This window comes from Clytia hemisphaerica, unplaced genomic scaffold, assembly GCF_902728285.1.
Source record: "Clytia hemisphaerica strain Z4C2 unplaced genomic scaffold, Clytia hemisphaerica genome assembly, whole genome shotgun sequence".
NCBI lineage: Eukaryota > Metazoa > Cnidaria > Hydrozoa > Leptothecata > Clytiidae > Clytia > Clytia hemisphaerica.
Window position 1 is genome coordinate 682,971 of NW_027103734.1, and position 20,334 is coordinate 703,304.

General features: G+C 34.8%; 1 protein-coding gene across 1 annotated transcript in view; it reads left to right on the forward strand.

Annotated features, from left to right (window-relative positions):
• LOC136805047 (uncharacterized) overlaps nt 1-20,334 on the forward strand; it is a 37,069-nt gene that overhangs the window by 6,841 nt on the left and 9,894 nt on the right. Inside the window, exons 2-4 of the mRNA XM_067061587.1 lie at nt 15,237-16,198; nt 16,764-16,912; nt 17,816-17,861. Of these exons, the coding sequence (XP_066917688.1) occupies nt 15,709-16,198; nt 16,764-16,912; nt 17,816-17,861 (685 nt within the window). The 5' untranslated portion in view covers nt 15,237-15,708. The remainder of the gene's footprint in view (nt 1-15,236; nt 16,199-16,763; nt 16,913-17,815; nt 17,862-20,334) is intronic.

Below are 20,334 nucleotides of genomic sequence, written 5' to 3' on the forward strand. Positions count from 1 at the left end.
CCTTTCAATGGATGTTCACTCCATAATCCCTTCCGACAAAACAGCTTAAAGATTTTTTGTTCCCTTGTCATGTGACGTCACGAATTTGAATGGAGATGTCATCATTATATGTGCTCTCTTTATTTAGAGCTTTCCTTTTCCAGTTTTATTTTGCCTGCTTTGTTCTATTGGCTAATTCGCTTGATGTATCGATTCATTGTTACTTCATATCATTATAATCGGTGCATGTACAGCCATCTCTCTTTAATTCGAATCTCTCTAATTCGAATTTTTCTGTTATTCGAACTAAAATATTGGTCCCTTCAGCTGGAAGGTGGTTTCCCCGTTTAAATTACTCTCTGAGTAATTCCTATCTTTCTCTAATCCGAATAAATTTTTTGGTCCTTTGAAGATCGAGCTAGAGAGAGTCAACTATATGTCCTTGTATGGGTTTCTTTGTTCGTAAATAGTGATGGTGTTTTAAATTCAAAATCGAGAGCTTTGATCAAATTGACGTCGGCTCGCGTTTGCAACACCTTCAAATTGGAAAGCCATGATGATACTCTCTGATGGCAGAGCTCAGATGGTCGTCAATGATGTAATCAGACAGGATCTGCGCTGGCTTGTTTTGATTCTTGAGAAATTTATGGTGTGAAAATATTTGTTATTGATAATTTTAGTTGAAAATATTAATGGACCACGAAAATCTCCCTAAAACACTGATTAGAGCGACATGTTTTGTTTTGAGGGTTTCCGCAGTCACGTAAACAAATCCAGAAAGGGAACGTTTGTTTTGATTTACAATCTATTTTGGTCTTAAAGACGAACTCTATACAACACTATATCTTATTGATAAAAAAAATCTATATAAAGCTGAGATAAAAATTAGCAGATCTTCAAAGGTTGCTCAGGCTTTTTGAATCTCTCATTTGAAACACCTCGTTAGTTTCAGGTTTATTGGACTTATTTTAAGACGCTTTTAACTTAAGTAAAACTATTACTGAAACGTACTTTCTAACCATTGCAGTAGCAGTAGATTTAAAAGAAAATTCAAACTCGTTGCAAAAAGGAACCGTATTTTATTCTCAACAAAGCAGAAATTTTCGTCGAATATGGTATAAAATTGTTCGAATAGTTTTATAAGATTTCTGTAGTTCATTTCTCAATCTGTTCGTATTTCGTTAGGCTGATGGTGCTAATTGCATTAAGTAGCTCAGGAGCCTTGATATCTTTGATCAGAGTGAGCAAGTTGTGATAGAGATCTGTAAATCTTAATTAAGATTATATATATCTTAGTGTTGAAATCTTTTAATGATAACAAGATGTCTGCTGCCTTTTATTTAAATTGGTATAAAAGATTTTGATTACAATTCGATCTGATATTCGAGTGATCGAGTTAGATAGTAACCAGGCGATTACCTTTGGCTGTACATGCAATATTTTTGTAATCTTAGTGTACCTTGTTTTATATTCTTCAGTCCTCGATACAATATCAAACATTGCTGGTTTGGGTGCGAGTTTGCTTTGGTTAATGACGTCAAATTTGATGAAGTCATTACAATACACTAATATGGTCAAATACTAACGTCTTGATTCGAAAATAATATATTCGAACTTGACCCTCTTGTAGAGTTTATCGATCTATTATTTGGATATGTGAACTTGTTATTGCTCGGATGTCTACAGGTCTACAGGCTGTTTTAGTTATGAGATACAAATGAAATATTAGTATGTTGGTATGGACATCAACAACACTTTCCCCGAGGCTTTAACCCTGTCTATCATCTCTCATCGGTTACGCACTTCCATTGCTATGACGTTGGTTTCATTCAGAGTTTCATGTCAGGGAGATCTCTACATATATTAAAATATTTTTAACATATTCCCCAATGTTTTTCTAACGTGAGACTGAGAGAGGAAAATGGTGAAATATGCATACAGTATTCTCTCAACCTTTGTTTTCCTAGGTGCTTTAATAATGGTTCCTCACACCCCAGTTATTTGTCAAACAAATGGATCATGAAGCAATTCTTCTCCCAAATAGAAGCAATGTATTTGTTTTTGGCGAACGATTAAGTAGTCACTTCTAATCGCCTTTACTGAGTTACAGTTTACTCAATTTGCCCTGTCTTTGCTGTACAAGTTTTTTTTAAAGAACATCCAAAATTTTTGAAGCCTTCAAATGTTCTTAACTTTTCGGGTTTCAAGCTAGGCTGCACGCATCCCCTCTGATATGATTTGATATAGGCTTGAAAATGTTCTTAACATGTTCTTATTTTCACCATTTTTTGAGTATTTTTGTCCATTTTCCTGAGAAAACAGGTGTTTTAGAGCCCACGAAGCCTTAAATGTTATTAACTTGTTCTTAAGATTTTGCCCACCGAAGCCTTATGTTCTTATATAGTTTGTTCTAAAAAAACGTGTAGTTGTAAATCTTAAGGTGGTGATTTTTGTTTGATTTTAGCTTTTGTAATTGACTTTAGAAGTTAGTGTGAACATGGTCTCATTAAATGGGTCTCCAAATCATGGAAATAGATTCTCGTATGGTTTGTCTTGATTGGTGAAATTCTTGGCTTGTATAAATTTGGAAAATTCTACTTGAAATGAAAAAGGGAGAAAAATACCTTTTGCACTTTCTCATCCCTCAAAATGACGTCAAAAAAATGCTTTCTCTGAATAAGGAATGTTTACATTTCATTTACCCTCGTTGCGTTTGTTTACTTTTCTCTAAAAAAGTAGACATGAATCTACCAAGAACATTTCCCAGAATGCTTAGCCCTTGAACTTTTCAACCTAAGACTTTTAAATCCAAAGTGATGAAACTTCTTCTGGCTGAGCGTGGAGATCTATGGGTAATCAAATTTTCACAAACACAACTTGTCACAATTATCGGTTTGTTTTGAGATTTCATTTTATAAATATGATTTACAGGAATCCTCAATCTTCATGTTCTTACAATAGAGTATAGAGGTTCATTGTGTCATATGCAGAGCATCGGATTTCATTGGCAGTCGTTCAAGTCAAATACCTAAACCTACGTACATATTTAGAAAGAGAGATATCTTATTTTCAGTTTAGTCCGATCTTTCTTGATGGAAATGGAAGTGGCGATTTTGTTGAGAGTTAAAAACTCGGTGGTGTATTTAGGGGTGTTCATAATTTTTAGTGAAATTGAGTAAAAATTTTGGACGAAGATATTCTCACTACAACACTGAAACTGGTTTAAACGATTCTTTTTTCTACTAGTAAAGTTGTTGCAATTTGAGTGATCGATTGATCTCACAGCTAGATCTTATATATCTATTATCGTGAAAAAATTAATCCTATCTGAGCAATGGTATGATGCTGGGAGGCGTGACTGTTTTACGTATTGCAACAAATCAACTCATTCTGCTAAATTTCATTTTTGCAGAAATCTGAAATCCTCCGTGTTCACGAAATAACGTCAATTGACATTTTGAAGAAAATCACTTTCTTGCATATAGGTGCGTCATAGGCTCAGTTAATTGCTGATCGTTTTAATTGATCTCTTTTTAATGAACAAACTGTGTATGAAGTGGTCTCTGGTATAAAGTAATATTTAATTGACAAGCAGTTAATCTCAATGCTTCACCCTGGCTTTGCTGGTATTTTGAATCAGTTTTTTGATTGATTGAAAATGGTTTTATTTTGTTTAACTGGTTTGTAATGAGTCCTCAAACCCTTTAAAGACCTTGTTATTGCTGGTCATTCGTATGACAAGTTTAAGTTTGTTTTTCTCGCCTTGTGATTTCATTATGTTGTGTTTGTTTTGATCAGGTATAGTTGGTTGTATAAACTTCACGTAAGGTGTTTGGGAAACACTTGAAAATACTGATACTTTGTCACTTTGTCACAATATATTGTGATGTATCAAGAAAACAGTGTATCATTTTCTTGCGAATTCTAGGTTTGAGTTTGGACAAATTGTTTTCATTTTCACTGTATCAAATAGATTCAATCACCTTCATTGTTGCTGCTGTTGCTTTGAAATATGTCCAAGGGCTTTCTAAATTTGAGGACACAAAACCCAATGCCAGCTGGGATCGTAGTCAGTTCTTGGTACACGTTTTTTATAAGGGCGTCCAAAAGTTTTTTAAGCGTTCGGATATTCTTAACTTTTTGAGTTTTAAGCCTAAAAATTCTTAAAATGTTCTTATTTTCACCATTTTGTGAACAAAGCCTTATGTTCTTATATAGCTTGTTCTTATAAAAAACGTGTAGTTAGTGTTCTGTCCCAGTACCTTTTGAATTGGCGATCTGGAGTTATATCTGCTATGATCCACCAACTACAATTATTGGTTATCAGTGATAATCTCTAGGATTTCTTTCTCTTTTCGAAGACATTCGTCATGGTGTTTCTTGTAATTCATACTTTTCTATGGGGATTTCTCCTAATCCTTTGGAAAATGGATACTTGATTCTCGTTTTACTAGACAAATATGAGAGGATTTCTTCAACCATGATATGGTACATCAAAAATGTGATTTGAGCAGTCTGTTGAAAGATTTTATTTAGCCTATGGTTTTGATTACTTACACTCTTTTTAAAAAGTGCAATTTTATAAGAACAAAAAGCTCAAAAACTTATAATTTGAGATCTTTCTTGAGCTTTTCTCATAAAAAAGCGTATTGGATAGCCTTGGTTATTTTGATTTTAAAGCCGTATCTGAAGGACTTTGAAAAAAATTCTCATCTGAGGGGGGTTAGCTTTTAGATTAAGATGATAAGGGTCAAGAAAAATATGTGAGCTAGCCTCAGGAAGTTGTGATGAAAATGTGTTGTGCATTTAAGAGTCCATTTGTTTTTGGTTATATATATACCTCCGATTTGATGACCGATTTTAAATACTTTTATTTGCTGTAAACTGAAGGCGTTTGAGTAGGGTTAGATGGAGAATGTCAGAGATTAGTTTTGTCTGAGGCACCTCAGTCTTTTTAGAGATTTTAATGAGAGTTTGTTGAGTCATTAAAGAGAAAACCCGGCACTAGGAAATGAATCGTTTCGAATCAATGATTTCCGAAAAGCTTCCTTAAAATTATAAAATCATGTCTCAAAATCAATCTCTCTTCTTGACTGCAGTGTCAAAACCAGTCTTTCTTACATAGACAAATCACTCGCGTACAGAATTTTTATAGAGGCATCAGGCAGGAATATTTTATTAAGTTTTGAGGCTTAAAATGTCAAAAATGGGTTTTAAGAAGGAAGAGATTATGAGACTTAGAAATAACATTTCATTTTGTCGGAGAATACTTTCCTTTTCAAAACTGGCTTTTTTTTCAAATGATATTTTAATGTTTTGGTTATTTTTGTGTCGTGTTGTGGCTAGTGTTCTCTTAGAAAGAAAATTTTCAAGGTCTTTTCTCGACTGTTATGTAACGTTCATTATTGGTATATTATGCACCAGTCCTCGATTTCCTTCAAATCCGTTTGTTATGCTTTGGGCAAGCGTTTGGCTGTGGTTAAATGATCAAATTGACTCTCCATATCACGAGCGCATTTTCTCGCCCATCAGCTCACCAAGCTGTCCTCTCTCGAACTCCGTTAGTGAGTTAGATTTAACGAGAAGGGTTGTTTGGAAAAAATGTGCTCATATTAAAAGAAGTGTTAAGTTTATGGAAGGTATTGTATCAATATTTTCGAGCTTTTCTTATTTAGACGATCTGAACCTGAACTAGAAGTGGTAGCGTCGCGGCATGGGAGAGGCATGCGAAACTTTTCTCCCGTGTTAGTTAAGCTACCACTCTTCTGATATAGAAGAACTTTTTCATAATTTTAATCACTTTTGGAAATGATTTCTTTCAGACGGCCCTTTTCTTTATCAAGATATTGTGGAATTTTGGAAGGAAATCCATTTCACAACGAGAGGTTTATAGTGTCTATGTTAATTTTTTGGAAAGTTCGTCATTCTGTCAAAAAACGTAGAAATTTAGAGTTGTGAAGTCTGAAGGAAGTCGATTGATCATGAAGAATGAAATTTGAAGAAAGTACAAAGATCCATATGTTCTTTTTCCTTTCTTAAATATTTTCTACTTGAGGTCAGTAGTTCGGTCGACAAAGCTCTTAAAACCTGTAAAACCAAGAACTTAAAACTGAAAAAAGGTTTTGCTTTTTGTTTGCTATTTGTTTGCTATTTGTCTGTTTAAATCTTGATATACAATCTGATTAATTTGAAATTCTTTATGGTTTAGTTTTCGTCAAGACCGAAAGCTTTGCCTCTTAACCTTCCTGGTTTCAAGATTTGATAAACGTATCAATTAGAATGCTTAATCTAATGTGGGTCTAGAGTAGATCTATATATTCTAACATTAATAGACATTAGTTAGATAGACTGGAGTCGTTTATAATGCGTGTAATACAGTAGTATAGGCGTTATATGATAATACGAATATTGTTGCGGGATTTAGTTTGTATAGACTAAAATTGTTCCCTCCATTACTTTTTGCTTTATTTCTACTATGTCTGAATTAGTCGTCTAACTTGCTAGACTATTAGTTAGACGATGTTATCGCGGGAAAATTCCTATCATTTTGCTTGAGCGCCGATGCCGTAAATGTTTCCAAATTTCGAAACATTTTCCTTTGTCCATACTTCCCACGTTTTGTTTGAGTTTGAAGAGTATTGAATTCATCTGATTATTTCGCTTTCGGGTTTCAAAAAAATGGCGACCATCACACCGATTATATTACCTAACGATATTAGATTTTCGCTTCGTGCGATGGATAAGGAAAAAGGCCTTTCCTCGCCAGACCCTTGCTATATAGTATCAACGTGTGAAAGGCTTACAGCAGACTATTCATCTTTCAAACTGGAACTTTACAAAGAGATTGGGATCGAGTTAAATATAGGGTCGAATAAATTCAAATACATTTAACATCATTCGACATTGATTAAATCTGTCGGTAACTTCCTTTGTTCGTTCGATGTCTGGGCGTTTTTTAGACTCATCAAATCTGCTACGCGACGCGAATTTACGAAGGGAAGTGAGGGTTTTTTTTATCTTCCCCATGGTCTATTTTCAATTTTCTGCGAACGTCTCCCCTTATTTATCCAAGTTTAAATCGATCGATCTTTTTTCATGATTAACACTTTATTTAAATCATTTTCATACATATAAAATAATGAAGATAAAAATATTATGATTCGATCGTGATTTCACGCTATCTTATGATGATGTCATAAGGATTTTGACGTCATCGGTGTTTGAAGCCAAAACAAAAATCTTCCAAAATATCAAATATAAAAAATTTTGCAAAACATGAAAGTATCAAATAGAAACGTGCTACTCCCTAACCGCGGACGCGACTCAATGTTCATTCTTGATTTAGGTTTATTTTAAAAAATAGGGGAAATATCGGTAAAAATTTCTCGAAGAGTCGCAAAAAACCATAGAATAATATATAGTGCTAATCAATCAACCATAAACTGAAACTTAGAAAAAGCACAGACGTATTTGAAATTCTCAAGAAGAAGAGGGGAGCAAAATAAACCATATTAGAAAATGATTGATTTTAAAAATTAATTTATTCCATCCTTTTTTTGAAAATTTAGGAAGTCCTGTTATTTTGACTGCCTCAAAATGGATCCGTAAACCAACATTTTGTTTTGAAAACGAGATATCAAGATTTTCTTTCATTATGTTAGACATAGCATTAGCTTTTTGGTTTTGTTGCTGTATTGGCTGTTAGTGTATGGGTCCTCTATTTTTCTTGGTGATAAGGTGTTTCTAAAAACCTCCATTAATCCATCAACGGTTGTGTTTATTATAGCTGCGTATCGGTGAGATCAAATTGTTGGAACTTTCCTATGTACTTCAAGTTTTGGAATACAAGTCATCTGTTGGAAAGATATAAAATAGTAGCCAGTAGTAAGAGTTTTGATTTAATGCACTGACGCAGAAGCTTTTCGATAACGTTCCACCGAACTCAAAAGACCCGAACACACTACAACTCAACGTCAATTTGGAATAAACAACACTGATTGGTTGCATTACCTAAGACCACGGTATCCTTAAATCTCGTTGTTTCCCTCATGCTTCTCTCACATCTTGGGTTCCCTCTTTATAGAAATGTTAACTCAATTTTTTACGTACTTCAAACAATGGATAAAATCGTGATGAAAATTGAAGAAATAGTGAATATATGTTTGGAGGCTATAGAAAATGTTTCCTTGTTTGTCCGCAATTGTATCAATTTCAATGAAGTTTCTTCATTCACGTATTTAGTCAGCCAACAGCTGATTATTCAAATAGGCTTTTTCCCCATCATCATCAGACCAAAAGTGAAAAAAACATGTTACCCCGATATGCTCATTGCGTAAGCTGTGTTTCCCCGATTTCTAAAGTTTATATCCGATCGGGTTAACTTTTAGTGTACTTTTAGCGTGTGTTGTTTTTAGAAAACATAGATGTCGTTTCAAGATGGCGGTTTAAACGGCTCAGTGTTTTCAGTGTAAATGCAGGAAGTAAATGCATGTTGAAGCTTCAATTTCTGTCATATCTTTTTTATAATGACTTTGAAACTTGGCAAATCAAACACATGATTTTCATCAAGGAGATTCTTTTTTATATTTGTTGAAGGTTTAGCAATTTGCTCAAGTTTTTTGGTTTTAAGAATTTCTGCTTTTTGCATAATAAATAAACATATTTTTCCTGTTTGCCTCTAGCTGTAGGTGGAATTGATCATGTTGTAATGTTATTGGAATATGATAAAGTATAAAAAAGTACAGCTACTGTCTAAATTTGATAAAGACAGGATGCAATCATGTTTTTGGACTTGGATGTATTTGCCAGTATGGATTTCGTGTAACTAACGGTATACAACTGAAACGTTTTTGACGCATTGTTTTAAGGGTACTTACAAAGATTGTTTGATTTTCAGTTGGTGTAAAGTAATAATTCCAGCTCGACGTGAATGACTCCATAATCCATTGATTTTTATATGTTGGCGCATGCGCCTCTTTTCCCATCTTGCACCCTTATTGAAAAATTGAATGCTGGTACAAAAGAAATTTTGCTTGGCGTGAGGCTTGCTGTACGGAAAAATATCTTCGGCGCGAGATTTTGTGGAATCCATACTGCACTGGCGTGTTTGGCTACAACAACAGCAGAGGGAGACCATCAAAAATATGTTCTAGGTTCGCGCAGGCTGTTTGCGTCGGCCAACCAATCCAACCAACTTGGCAGACAAAAATGCTGGAGGAGTCAGAAAATTGTCAGAATTTTTCATCAAGCGAGCGATATTAAAAACTATACTTTGAAACCATTTTCCAAAAACCTGACTAGATTTACTACCGACCGACTGACTGACTCTATTTTATGAAGATTTTTGACGCAAACGGAACATATATTTGATTGCCGCCAGAACACTGGATAAAATGACGACCATCACATATTATTTTTTTATTGTTCACACATCTGGATGCAGATTGTGTTTTGTGACCTTGGCGCATGTTTTGGGCTTTTTTGGTTGGAAACACCCACCTGTTCATAATAGGTAACAAACATCCATGTTAGAGAATGGGTGGACCCGCCCATTTGAAACACTATTTTACCATAATTTCATCACCAATCATTAGTCAAATAAATTACTTTGATGCTGTTAAAAGACAATACAGATCCACAAGTGCATTATTTTAAAGTTTATAATGTCAATTTTTTTTTCGACATTTTCTGTCTGATTTTTACTTTTTTACTTATTTTTTATCAAAAATAAAAAAATAAAATTTTTATACAAATTATCATGATATAATATGAACACTACGTGCACTGTAATATGGTTTGTCCATAATAGGGGGTGTCCATAAAAGGGTAACCTACCTTACTAAAATACAGTTTCTGTTGAAATTTTATAGAGACTGAACTACTTTTCGCAAAGTTTTTGAGGCAAATTGTGTTTTTCTTGAGTATGTGACTAGCTTAATTGTTAATGGCAGCCAGTTATACAATTTCTAGAGTGTGAATTTCTAGTAGGAGCACCTGAAGAATTGTGACAAAGTGTTATTAGAATTTGGTCAGGTATACAAAAATTATACCTGGTTTAGAAATTTAATAAAGATCAAAACATTTTTCACAAAGTTTAGAAATTTAATAAAAATCAAAACTTTTTTCACAAAGTTATGCGCCTGCTAGGTTGCTTAGCCTTTCAAGAAATTTTTTTATAGGGGGCCACAATTATACCTTTAAAATGCATTTCAGGGCGAGTAACACCATTTCCATTTGTTAGAATAGAGATACCCCGAAAATATTTGATTTGACCTTAGCAACCTGGTTGCTTATAAAAAAGAAAATGTGTACATACATAACTTTAAAAGGTACCAATAATAAAGGCGGCAATATTACATAATTTTAAGATTGTACGCGTTGTGATCAAAATGATATCATAAGTGCTATCTACTTGTCCATTTACCATTTCGTATTGCATTGTTTTGTTTTGCTTGGTTATTGTAAACATGCTATTGGAATAAATTTAATGAACTATTATTCAAAAAGAAAACTACTTGTATTTATAAATGTAAATGATTCGTCTATTTGATTTTTTGATAAAATCTTTGAACAGGTTTATAGTGGGGGGCGTACGGCAATCTGGAATCCCGTCATCCCGTAAATTTTTCGAGGAAATCCCGTCATCCCGTGTTTTTTTTCCGAAAATACCGATCCCGTGAAGAATTTTCGTAAAACCAAGAAAGTTCCTTGGTCAAACTTGATAGTTTGGTAATGTGAACTCCAAAGATTTATATCATGACCCTTTATTTGGCAAAAGACGTTTAGCTCACTTATCAACCGTATGATTATGATACGTACGGTTCGAGAAACGTTGTAGAACGAAATCGAGAAAAAAACCGGAATTCCGACATTACCTATATTACGGTTACGGGAAAGGTGTATTATAACTCTATCAGGGGGGGGGTGTCTCATGCTCAAGGGTCATTCCAGCCCCGAAGGGAGGGGGGGTATCTAGGCAAGCGAAGGGTACGGGTATGTGCCGCCCTTAAGGGTACCTTTTTTGGACCTCGAAATCCCGCTAAGGGTCATAAAATCACAAAATCTAATTTCAGTCATCCTAAGGGTTGTAAAAACAACGGAACCTAATTTCTTGACCCTGAAAAGCCTAAAATTCATGCAAAATAGTCCCAAAAAAGGTCACAAAATTCACGAAAAATTGGTTTTTCCTCGATTTCAGTCCCTCTCTATAAAGGTCGGTTTTAGTCAGCTCGTCAGCTCGCAGCCCTAGTACCCCCTCCCGGGTTCCACCGTTCCAGTCAATGAAGTAGAAGGCTAGAAGTCAATCTCTTTGGAAGGAATTGAAGCCAACAAATCCTACCAAAGTTGCGCGGCCTAGCGCGACCCGCCTGGTTTTTCAACAAATGCCGGATTGAAAGTAAAATTTACCTCCAAAATTTCGAAAAAGTATCACTAAAAAACAAAGAAATCGCTAGATTCAATCCGTCCTCAAAAATGCGGCGCATTTTTTAATTTAAGGCTTCGCTTTTTCTTTCCTAAGAAAGGTTAAAGATTCTCCTCGGCTTCCCCTAGGATCTCTTCTAGCCCCCTACGATTATCTCTGAGAAGCAAGAAGAGAGATACAAAACAAAGGGTTGACCTCAAATATCCAATGTCTAAAGGATCATGATTTCGAGAACAAAACATCTCATACATCATCTTTCAGTTACATAATACATCACATACAAGACAAAAAATCAGCAATAAATAAAACGGATACGAGATAAAAAAGTATAAAAATACTCTAAATAACACTCCCGGGGGGGGGGGTACTTAGGCAAATGGGGGGGGGTACGGTATGTGCCGCCCTTAAGGGTACCTTTTTTGGACTTCCAATGTCCCGCTAAGGGTCGGAAAAATCAGAAAATCAAATTTCAGTCCCACTAAGGGTCGGAAAAATAGGAAAATTTTAACTTTTTACCCCCTAAAAGATCGAAATTTGGTCAAAATTGGTCAAATTTGTCCCGCTAAGGGTCGTAAAATTCCCAAAATTTTCCTTTGTTCTCTCCTTTTTAGTCCCGGAAAGGGTCCAAATTTCTAAAGTCGGGCGGCACCCCCCCCCCCGTCAGCTCGCAACCCTAGTACCCCCCGGGATAACACTAACCTGATGTAATCTTTGAACTTCGTCACGTCTTTTTCGAACTTCTTCAGGAATTGTGACACGAAAGAAGAGGCTTTCCTGATAATTGCCAGATTGGCCGAATTTATAGAAAAGTCCTCTGCATTGGATTGAAGACATGCTCAATTCATTCGATCAAGCAACTACACTAATCGATACGATAAAGACTTTTCAAACTGTCTCCGTCGCCCACGCAGCACGAGTGTGAAAAAAACTTTTCAATGAAAACATTCGATTCAATTGAAAATATTCGAAAATATTCCATTTAAATATTTAAAGCCCCGTTTACACTTTACGCTGTGCGGGAATTTTCTCTGTGTCTGTGTGGTGAGAATTGCGTAAAGATGGGAGCAAATGGCTGTACCCAAAAAGTATTCGAATATTTAAAAGCCCCGTTTACACTTTAACTCTCTGGTTCTGGTGAGAATAATTGCGTACCGGCTGTACCACCCTTCTATGATTTTCACCGAAATACCGTAGATTTTTACTCAAAATACCGTATCCCGAGATTGAAATCTGACAAATACCGTCACCGTGGGTCATCTGAAATCCCGTCATCCCGTAGTTTTTTTTCACAAATACCGTTATCCCGTGTTTAAAAAAGCCTTATCCCGGATACCGTGAAACCGTACGCCCCCCCCTTTATAACAGGACATATCTAACATTGTAATTTGTCCCTAGATTTTTACTTTATCTTCAAAAATGTTAAAAGTCGAATTTAAATGCTCAACATACGGAATGTTCATTTTCTACTCAATCTAACTACTAGGGGGGGGGGTTCAGGGTGTACCCGATTCCGCAATTCCGCCAATTTTCTCTCCAATTTCCGTCAAACCGTCTTAAATTGAACCAAAATTCCGTCACCGAAAATTCCTTTGAAATTCAATATTTTTGTCGAAAATTCCGCAAATTTGGAATATCTTTTACCAATTCCGAAATTCCGCATTTTTTTTGCTAAATTCCGTTTTTCCGCACTAAAATTGTCTGATTTTCCGTCTCCGTCAGAGAACCCAATTTCCGTAATTCCGTCTAAATTTTCGCCAAATTTCGCCACTCTGTCCGAAAAAAGGGCCGATTCCGCTCCTCCGCCAAACGTGAACCCCCCCCCCCCCAACTAGGAGTTTTGAGTAACCTGGACAAATATTTTTTAGCAAAATGTGGTTTTTAGCTCTTAAAATTTTCCAATTTCGCTTGATTCTTTATGCATCTAGTCCTTCCTTCCATCGCAGCTACTTAACTTCTTTACAAGCTATCCAACTAATAATCTAGCTATATTGGCTGACTTTCCAGCCTCGGCTGGTTTATTTGTGGTTCAAAAACCACCTTTTCATTCGATGAATGAATTTACTATTTTTTGAATCAAATTTGTATCACGGTATTCTGAAAGGGAGCCTGAATACTCTATAGCGGTTTTTTTTCGGTTGGTTTTTCAGATTTCTGAAACCTTTTGAAATTTTGAAAACATGTGTAGGACTCGTCGCCATTTTGTTTCTGACGTATAAGAGTTCAAAATGTAATTCAGGGAAATAATTTGGTGAAGGCAGGGTTTGTTCAACTTTCTACCCGATAATATATACTTTTCTCGTGCTTTTTATGGTCATGGGTTTTTAGTATGGAGCAGTTTTGTTGGCGGGGTCTTCTTAACTTTTCAAAACTTGTTTGTTCCTGACAAATTTCAATCAAGATTTTGAGACTTTCTTTCTTAATATGTGCGTGATGTTTACTTTTGATGAGTAAATTTGATTTTTTAAAGTCAATTTATACTGGTCTTGAAGCCCTTTTATGTACATCGACGTCTGTTGTCATGTGTAGGATTGCTATTGAAAAACTTTCAGATTTATTTTTGTGTATGGGGAATGTACTAAAAACTTGTTTGACATTTTAAGTTTATTCTAACTCCTTAGTTTTTGATAAGTTTGCTTTAGTTTTTTTTGTTTTTGAGACGAGCTTTACATTTCATAAAATCCGTCTCGAAGTTTGGCTCGAGTGAAAGGTGAAGTTTTAAATCGTGTTGAAATAAAAACACTGGTAGTAGTGAAATATCTAGGAAAAAGTGTTAAAATTGGAATATTGAGAGTTTTACTGTAGATGTTGTTATGGACTTTGTATGTGGGATCAACAGGACCGTCCCAAGCGGTACTTCTCCTTACAATGGATTTGGTCAAAATTAGTTTTTTTTCATTTTGAATGTTTCTAAAGTTTCGTTTTTCCTTTCATTTTTATATAAGCACATTTTTTTTATAAGAACACGAGCCTGAAAATTGCCCAAACTATAAGAACAACAAGAGCATTCGATTTCAGAAATTACTAACAAAACACTTCCCTTCCCTTCCCTAAATGAATTTAACATATAGTTAGGTAATGAGCCTGCCTAGGTTGAGCCAAAATTTACTGGTTCTTATAAAAAGAAAAGTGTGTAGTCTGACTTATGAGAGTTCAACTCACTGTAAAAAATGAAGATTTTTTTACACATTTCGAAAGATGTCAATTCTCAGCAGTTTCATGTAGTTTCAGTATATATCCTCTCTGCGGAATGTTCCTCCTACAAAATCATGGATTGATTAGTATACTCGGTAAATATAGTTAGATGACGTCATTTTTGTGTCGTGCACAGGTTAAGTAGCTTAAAAGAGTTAGAGTTTTCATTGGAAACAAATGACAAAGTTTCCTGCAAGCGTGTTGAATAGCGGATGACGTAATTTCATTGAAGATTCTTTGTTTTGTTGTACTAAGTACCGACTGAGTAATCAGTTCAAAATTTTGCTTGAATCGTGCTCAATGTCGTAATCGCTCTTGGAGTTGCTGGTGAGAGGTCAGGGTTCTCTACATTAAGTATTATTGAGATTAATTTTGGGTATAAGGACAGTTTAAGGAATGAAAGATCCAGAATGGTAAAAGTCGTTGTTGAGCAATTGTTTTAGCGTTTTTGGAACTTCCATTTATCTAGCATATCCTGTCAAAGTCTGGCACTGTCCGATTTTAATGATTTATTCTCGTCCGGTGTGACTTCTTTTTCTATGTTACGTAACATTGTCTGCTTTTTAGATTCTAGTGCCTGGAGTTTCACAACAGGGTGTATTTTCTTCCTACTTTTCAATAATTGTTTTCTTCCTTTTTTCAGAAAATACAGCATTACATTATACTTTGGCTTTTGGAAGAGAGGAATTCATCCCATTGCGTAATTCTGGAATATATCTTAACGGTTTGTGTTTAAACTATAACACCTTTTTGTTTTGGAAGACAATACGAGAAATTCGTCGTTTCAATTTTCGCATCACATCCCTGGACGTGACAAGTGCAGGACACAAACGGACTTCCGAAAGTTCTTTACTTAATAATAAGGAAGAGGAAAAAGAAATTAGTTTTGAATCGTTGCTATTGGTTTCCGATATCTGGGTTTTTCTAAGGAAGACTTGAGGAATACAAGACCTGAAGGCAGATCATCTTTGTATGCACATCCGTCGCGGATAAGGAAAAGGAGGAGATCGGAATACGACATTTTTTATTATCGCTGAACATTCGCTCCTCCAGTTTGTTGATTTGAGCCTTCCTACAGACAGAGGCTATTTTTTATTCACGCTTAGCGCTATTTGATGACATTGAAAATGTGTTCTGCATCAGGTAATGACTTATTGAACCAAGTTTTTCTTTCGGAAGATCATTCTCAAGAGGAATCGCAGAAGAAACGAAAATTAACGAACGATTCCGGTTATGGTGATGATATTAACGAAAGAATCGAGAGTCTGCATTCCAATTCTACGGTATCCGAAAACCAAATATTCACAAGGACTTCTTCGTTAGATAGTATAAGTGAGAATCATACGGGACCGAATAGCACAGAACAAGCTTTTCATGAAATGAGGGCTCGTTTTGAAACTTCATTAAATTGTGACAATAATGGCACTTCATCAGACAATTTTAGTCCGGATGGCATCTCATCGGATAGTTTTGGTAATAATGGCGTATCATTTGATTGTGTGGACTCTGGTGAGGAACAGATCGTGGAAACGTCAAAAACGAAAGAAAAAAGACGAAGAATGACGCCAGTACCAGGAGGTGTTTCTATATTTAAGCCATCTCAAAGTAAGTTTAAAGCAATCCTTCATGAGATTCCTAGGCTGACTAAACCTTTACTTTAGAAGGATTTGGTAATTGGAGGGTTTGGTAATTTGTTTCAGATATCGAGTCATTCGAAATTTAGAGCTTTAAGAAAACTCAAACGTACTAAATGATAGAATAGTCGTTTGGGAGAACGCGATTGTCTATTGAATAGCTAATTACTACAGTATAATTTTTTTAGTGATAGCATCATATAATTAATTTGTCTTTAACGTAGCTGTTACCTTGGGACGAGATAATTTATCCCGTTTGTACTGACTGAGGGAAATTAATGTATACTGGAGTAATTTGCTATTCAATAGACCGTTGCGTTCTCCTAAACGACTACTGTATACTAGGCTAATTAAACCTTTCAACAGATTAAGATTAATCTAGGGATAGACTCTCGGTATTACTCGGGTCGCAAATAACACTTCAAGTTCAAGAACATCAATAACTTTCTAGAGCTAAAATGGCTCACTGAAATTGAAAAAGAAACAAAATACTGTAGTGAAGTAAAGGTTAATATTTTTCACTTTCATTATCACAGATAGCCCATTGGCGACACCCTCAGAGAAAAAGAAGAATTGTTCAGGACGTACCATCCTTTTCGTTGAAGAAGAAGATCATGATGATTTGGAAGGATACAACCTCGAAGATGATTTCATCTGCCCTGATCTTCATTCATGCACTTCTAGGGTAATTGAATATACTTTCCTTAATGTCACTAGATTGAGAGGTTTGAGGTTACCAAAGTGTGTCCCTAAAGTATGTTTAAAGGCCTTCATTTTGATTTTCACCTCAAATAGGTTCAAGTTTATAAGGAGCTAAAGACGTCAATAAAGGGGTGATTCTACAGAAAGTTTGACGTCAATTAACCCCAATTAACTAGAACCCAGTCACTTCTGATGCAATGATTGATAAGTGAGTGATTCCAGTTCAAAAAAAGGAAAGCTGGGTTGTAATATCATTTTCTTCCCCTTTTTCGAACAAAATTACTTGAAACGAAGTTCCCTTTCAGCCTCTGACGAAAAAATTGAATTCTTTCATTCAGTTGTGACCGTTAAACCTAGCTATAACGGGGCAATTTCTGGAACATTTTTTCTTCCTTCTCTAAAATGGTCGATCAATGTCTACTTAGCTTCTTTTATCTTAGAACCTTAACGATAAGAATCCACCCATTGCATTATAAGGGAGACATTTAGACCTCAATTTAAAATTGAAAATGAAGATTTCTTCGCATACTATTTTGTGGGTTTTCATTTTACAATGCTGTTTTGAGGTTTCGATTTTCTTATAAAGCCTGCTGAGGCACCTACCTACAAGGGTGTTCTAAAAGGATAGTGACCGTAGGAATGTTATCAAAGAAAATGTGGGGGAAATATTTGATAATGGTCACTCTATTTCACTAAATGACCCCCTTTATTTTTCTTAACGGGTCCCTCTGGTTTACAATATAAATTCTATTTGACATCGAACTCATTAGATGGATTATCTCTCGTAAAAGACCTCAAACTATGTTTTACTACATATTTCGTTTGGAGATGAACTTATTTAGTATGTTTTCGTTGATGTGTTTTTCTTTCTTGTCATCTTATTTAGCTACACATCAAGCGGAATAGTTGGCATGGGATCACTGAAGGCGAAAGTAAGTCCACTTTTCTTTTTATGTCTACTTTTTTATTGCATCAATGTCGATTTTGTTTTATCTATATTAGCAAAGGTAGTAAATGTCTACTTTGCATTGCGCCTTCTTACGTTTATCTGTTGTACTTTGCTTTTCGAATATTATATGAGGAGGTCCCAGGTGGTTTGCGTGATAGCGTGATGAGAGAATTTTTTGGCGTGATGGCGTGTTGGCGTGATCGGACTTCTACAGGAAATTGTTATTGTAAATGAAAGTCTTTTTGTTCGGCAATCGGAAAGTCATCTTGTTTGAAATCTTGAATTTTTTTTTTTCCTGGAAAAATGTTTTCCATCTGTGTTAATAGCGTAATCAAAAAGGAATTTAAAGGAAATTTATTTTACGATTAGTCGTATGGAAAGTCCCTTTTTGGACCTTTTTTCGTTCTTCCTTACGTCTCGTGTTTAGAATCATTTTATCAGTTCATCTTATCTTATTTGCTCCTCTCTTCCTGATTTATTTTCTTGTTTTTTTTCTCTGTTTTCTTTCCAAATCCACTCAAATGTCTCCTTTTAGCTTTCAGTTGCCAAATATTTATGAAATATATTTTTAGCTGAAACCTTTTTCTGGTTTGATTCAATGTAGAGAGTACTGAAACCTGTTCTCGTCATCCATTCTGTTGCTCACTGACGAGTTGTGTTAATTTGGATATGTTTATCCAAGTGTCTGAAATTCTTGGCATTTCCTTAAAACGACCTGAAACTACACACCTAATATGGTTAAGAATTCTTAGCCGGACCATCCTGTTTCAGATGGAAAGATTACTAATTTGTCAAATTTTACTAATTGTTACTAATTTGTCAAATTTATCTAGAAAATCCTGAGGCATTGAAAATTCAAGGAAGTAATAATTCATCGCTGAGCGACAAAATTGTCATTTTCAGTTTCCCTCGTTACACTTGTTTTCATTTGTTAAATTGAGGAAGGCAGTCGTTTTAATTTATTTTTTGTGCATTGTTGCATTGGAACGTAGTTTCTAAGTGAATTTTACAGACCTCGTAGGATATATGCATTAATTTACGAACAATGTTCTTCTACAGTGAAACGGCACTCAAAAGCTGATGCGATGAAAGTGTTCTTAAAATTGCGTTAAAATTGCCTCTCAATCTAATCTAAGAATATCTGGAAAACCTAAAAAATAAACTGAATGCGAATGACATATGACGTGTTTTATGAACATCAAACAAATTCAGACATTTCTTTTGAAGGATAAAGTTTCAATATGTTGTCTAAACAATAAAAGTTTACCAAAATTTCCAATATTTTTTCACGTGATTCCTTGATGAGTTTTGAAATCAAACGACGGAATCTGAATATTTTTATTCTTGGAAAAAATGTGTAAGAAAGAGAAAGGGGTTAGTTGAGAAACTTACATTAATACTATAATAATTTTTTTCCGTATGGTAAGATCCTTTTAGAATTTTTACTTTCCTTCCTTCTATGTATCAGATTTTACTTTAGTAGAGTACATATTATGACGTCATGCACGTTTACTTTTTAGAAATTTCCCCCCCTACCTGTCATACTGTAATGTCTGTCAAAAATGAAAAAAAAAATCGAAAAAACATTTCTCTCATTTTTCTTTCTTTGTTCAGTTTCTTTCTAGTTTTACAAGAACATGGATATTTAAGAAGGTGGTGTTTCCTAGATTTTGTTCAGTCAGTCTGTCTGTCTGTCTGTCTGTTTTCTGTCTGTTTGTTATGCATATGTTTTCATTTGAATTTGGTTTGAAGTAAGGCAAGCTGATCAAAGATTAGTAAAGTTACATTTCTCTTGAAGGAAAAAAGATCCAATTGTAAAAGTATTACTTTGTTGGAAAGAAAATCTTGAGTGGATAGATTTAAGGGCCTAAAATTTTCAAAAGGATTCAAAAATGAAGAAAAATGTGGAAAATGAAGAATTTTCTACTGTAATTTCTACTTTTCTAAATATTTGACCTTTTCTGATTTTAAACATTCAGAATTTTGATATCTTTCTTTCAAAAATATGCTAAAAATGGTCAAATATTGACAATATAAACAAAGGCTACGACAATTGCGTCCAAATAGTTTTATGAATGATAAAACAATGCATTTTGGAATCTTAATAAATTTTGTCGTTACATTCGTGGAGCCATAAAACGTGACAACTCTGTCATGATTTTACTCGCTGACATTAACATATCTTGCATTTATAATTAGAAAGCTTGTGTAAATTTATTTTCGTCGCTAAGATCATTATCTGAAGTCATAATCTCATAATAGGTTTAAAGTAGATATGGCAAATCTGTTAACGTCAAAGTTAACGTTTTTTCATCCTCTTACTATAATTTGGTTAACCTCTTCCAGAGTTTTTCATTGGAACAAACTTTCTCGCACTTTACTTTTGTCCAGTGCCTTTTTTGTGTGTTCTAGATGTGGTGGTTTACATCAAAATTATCTTTGAAGTCTACATTATA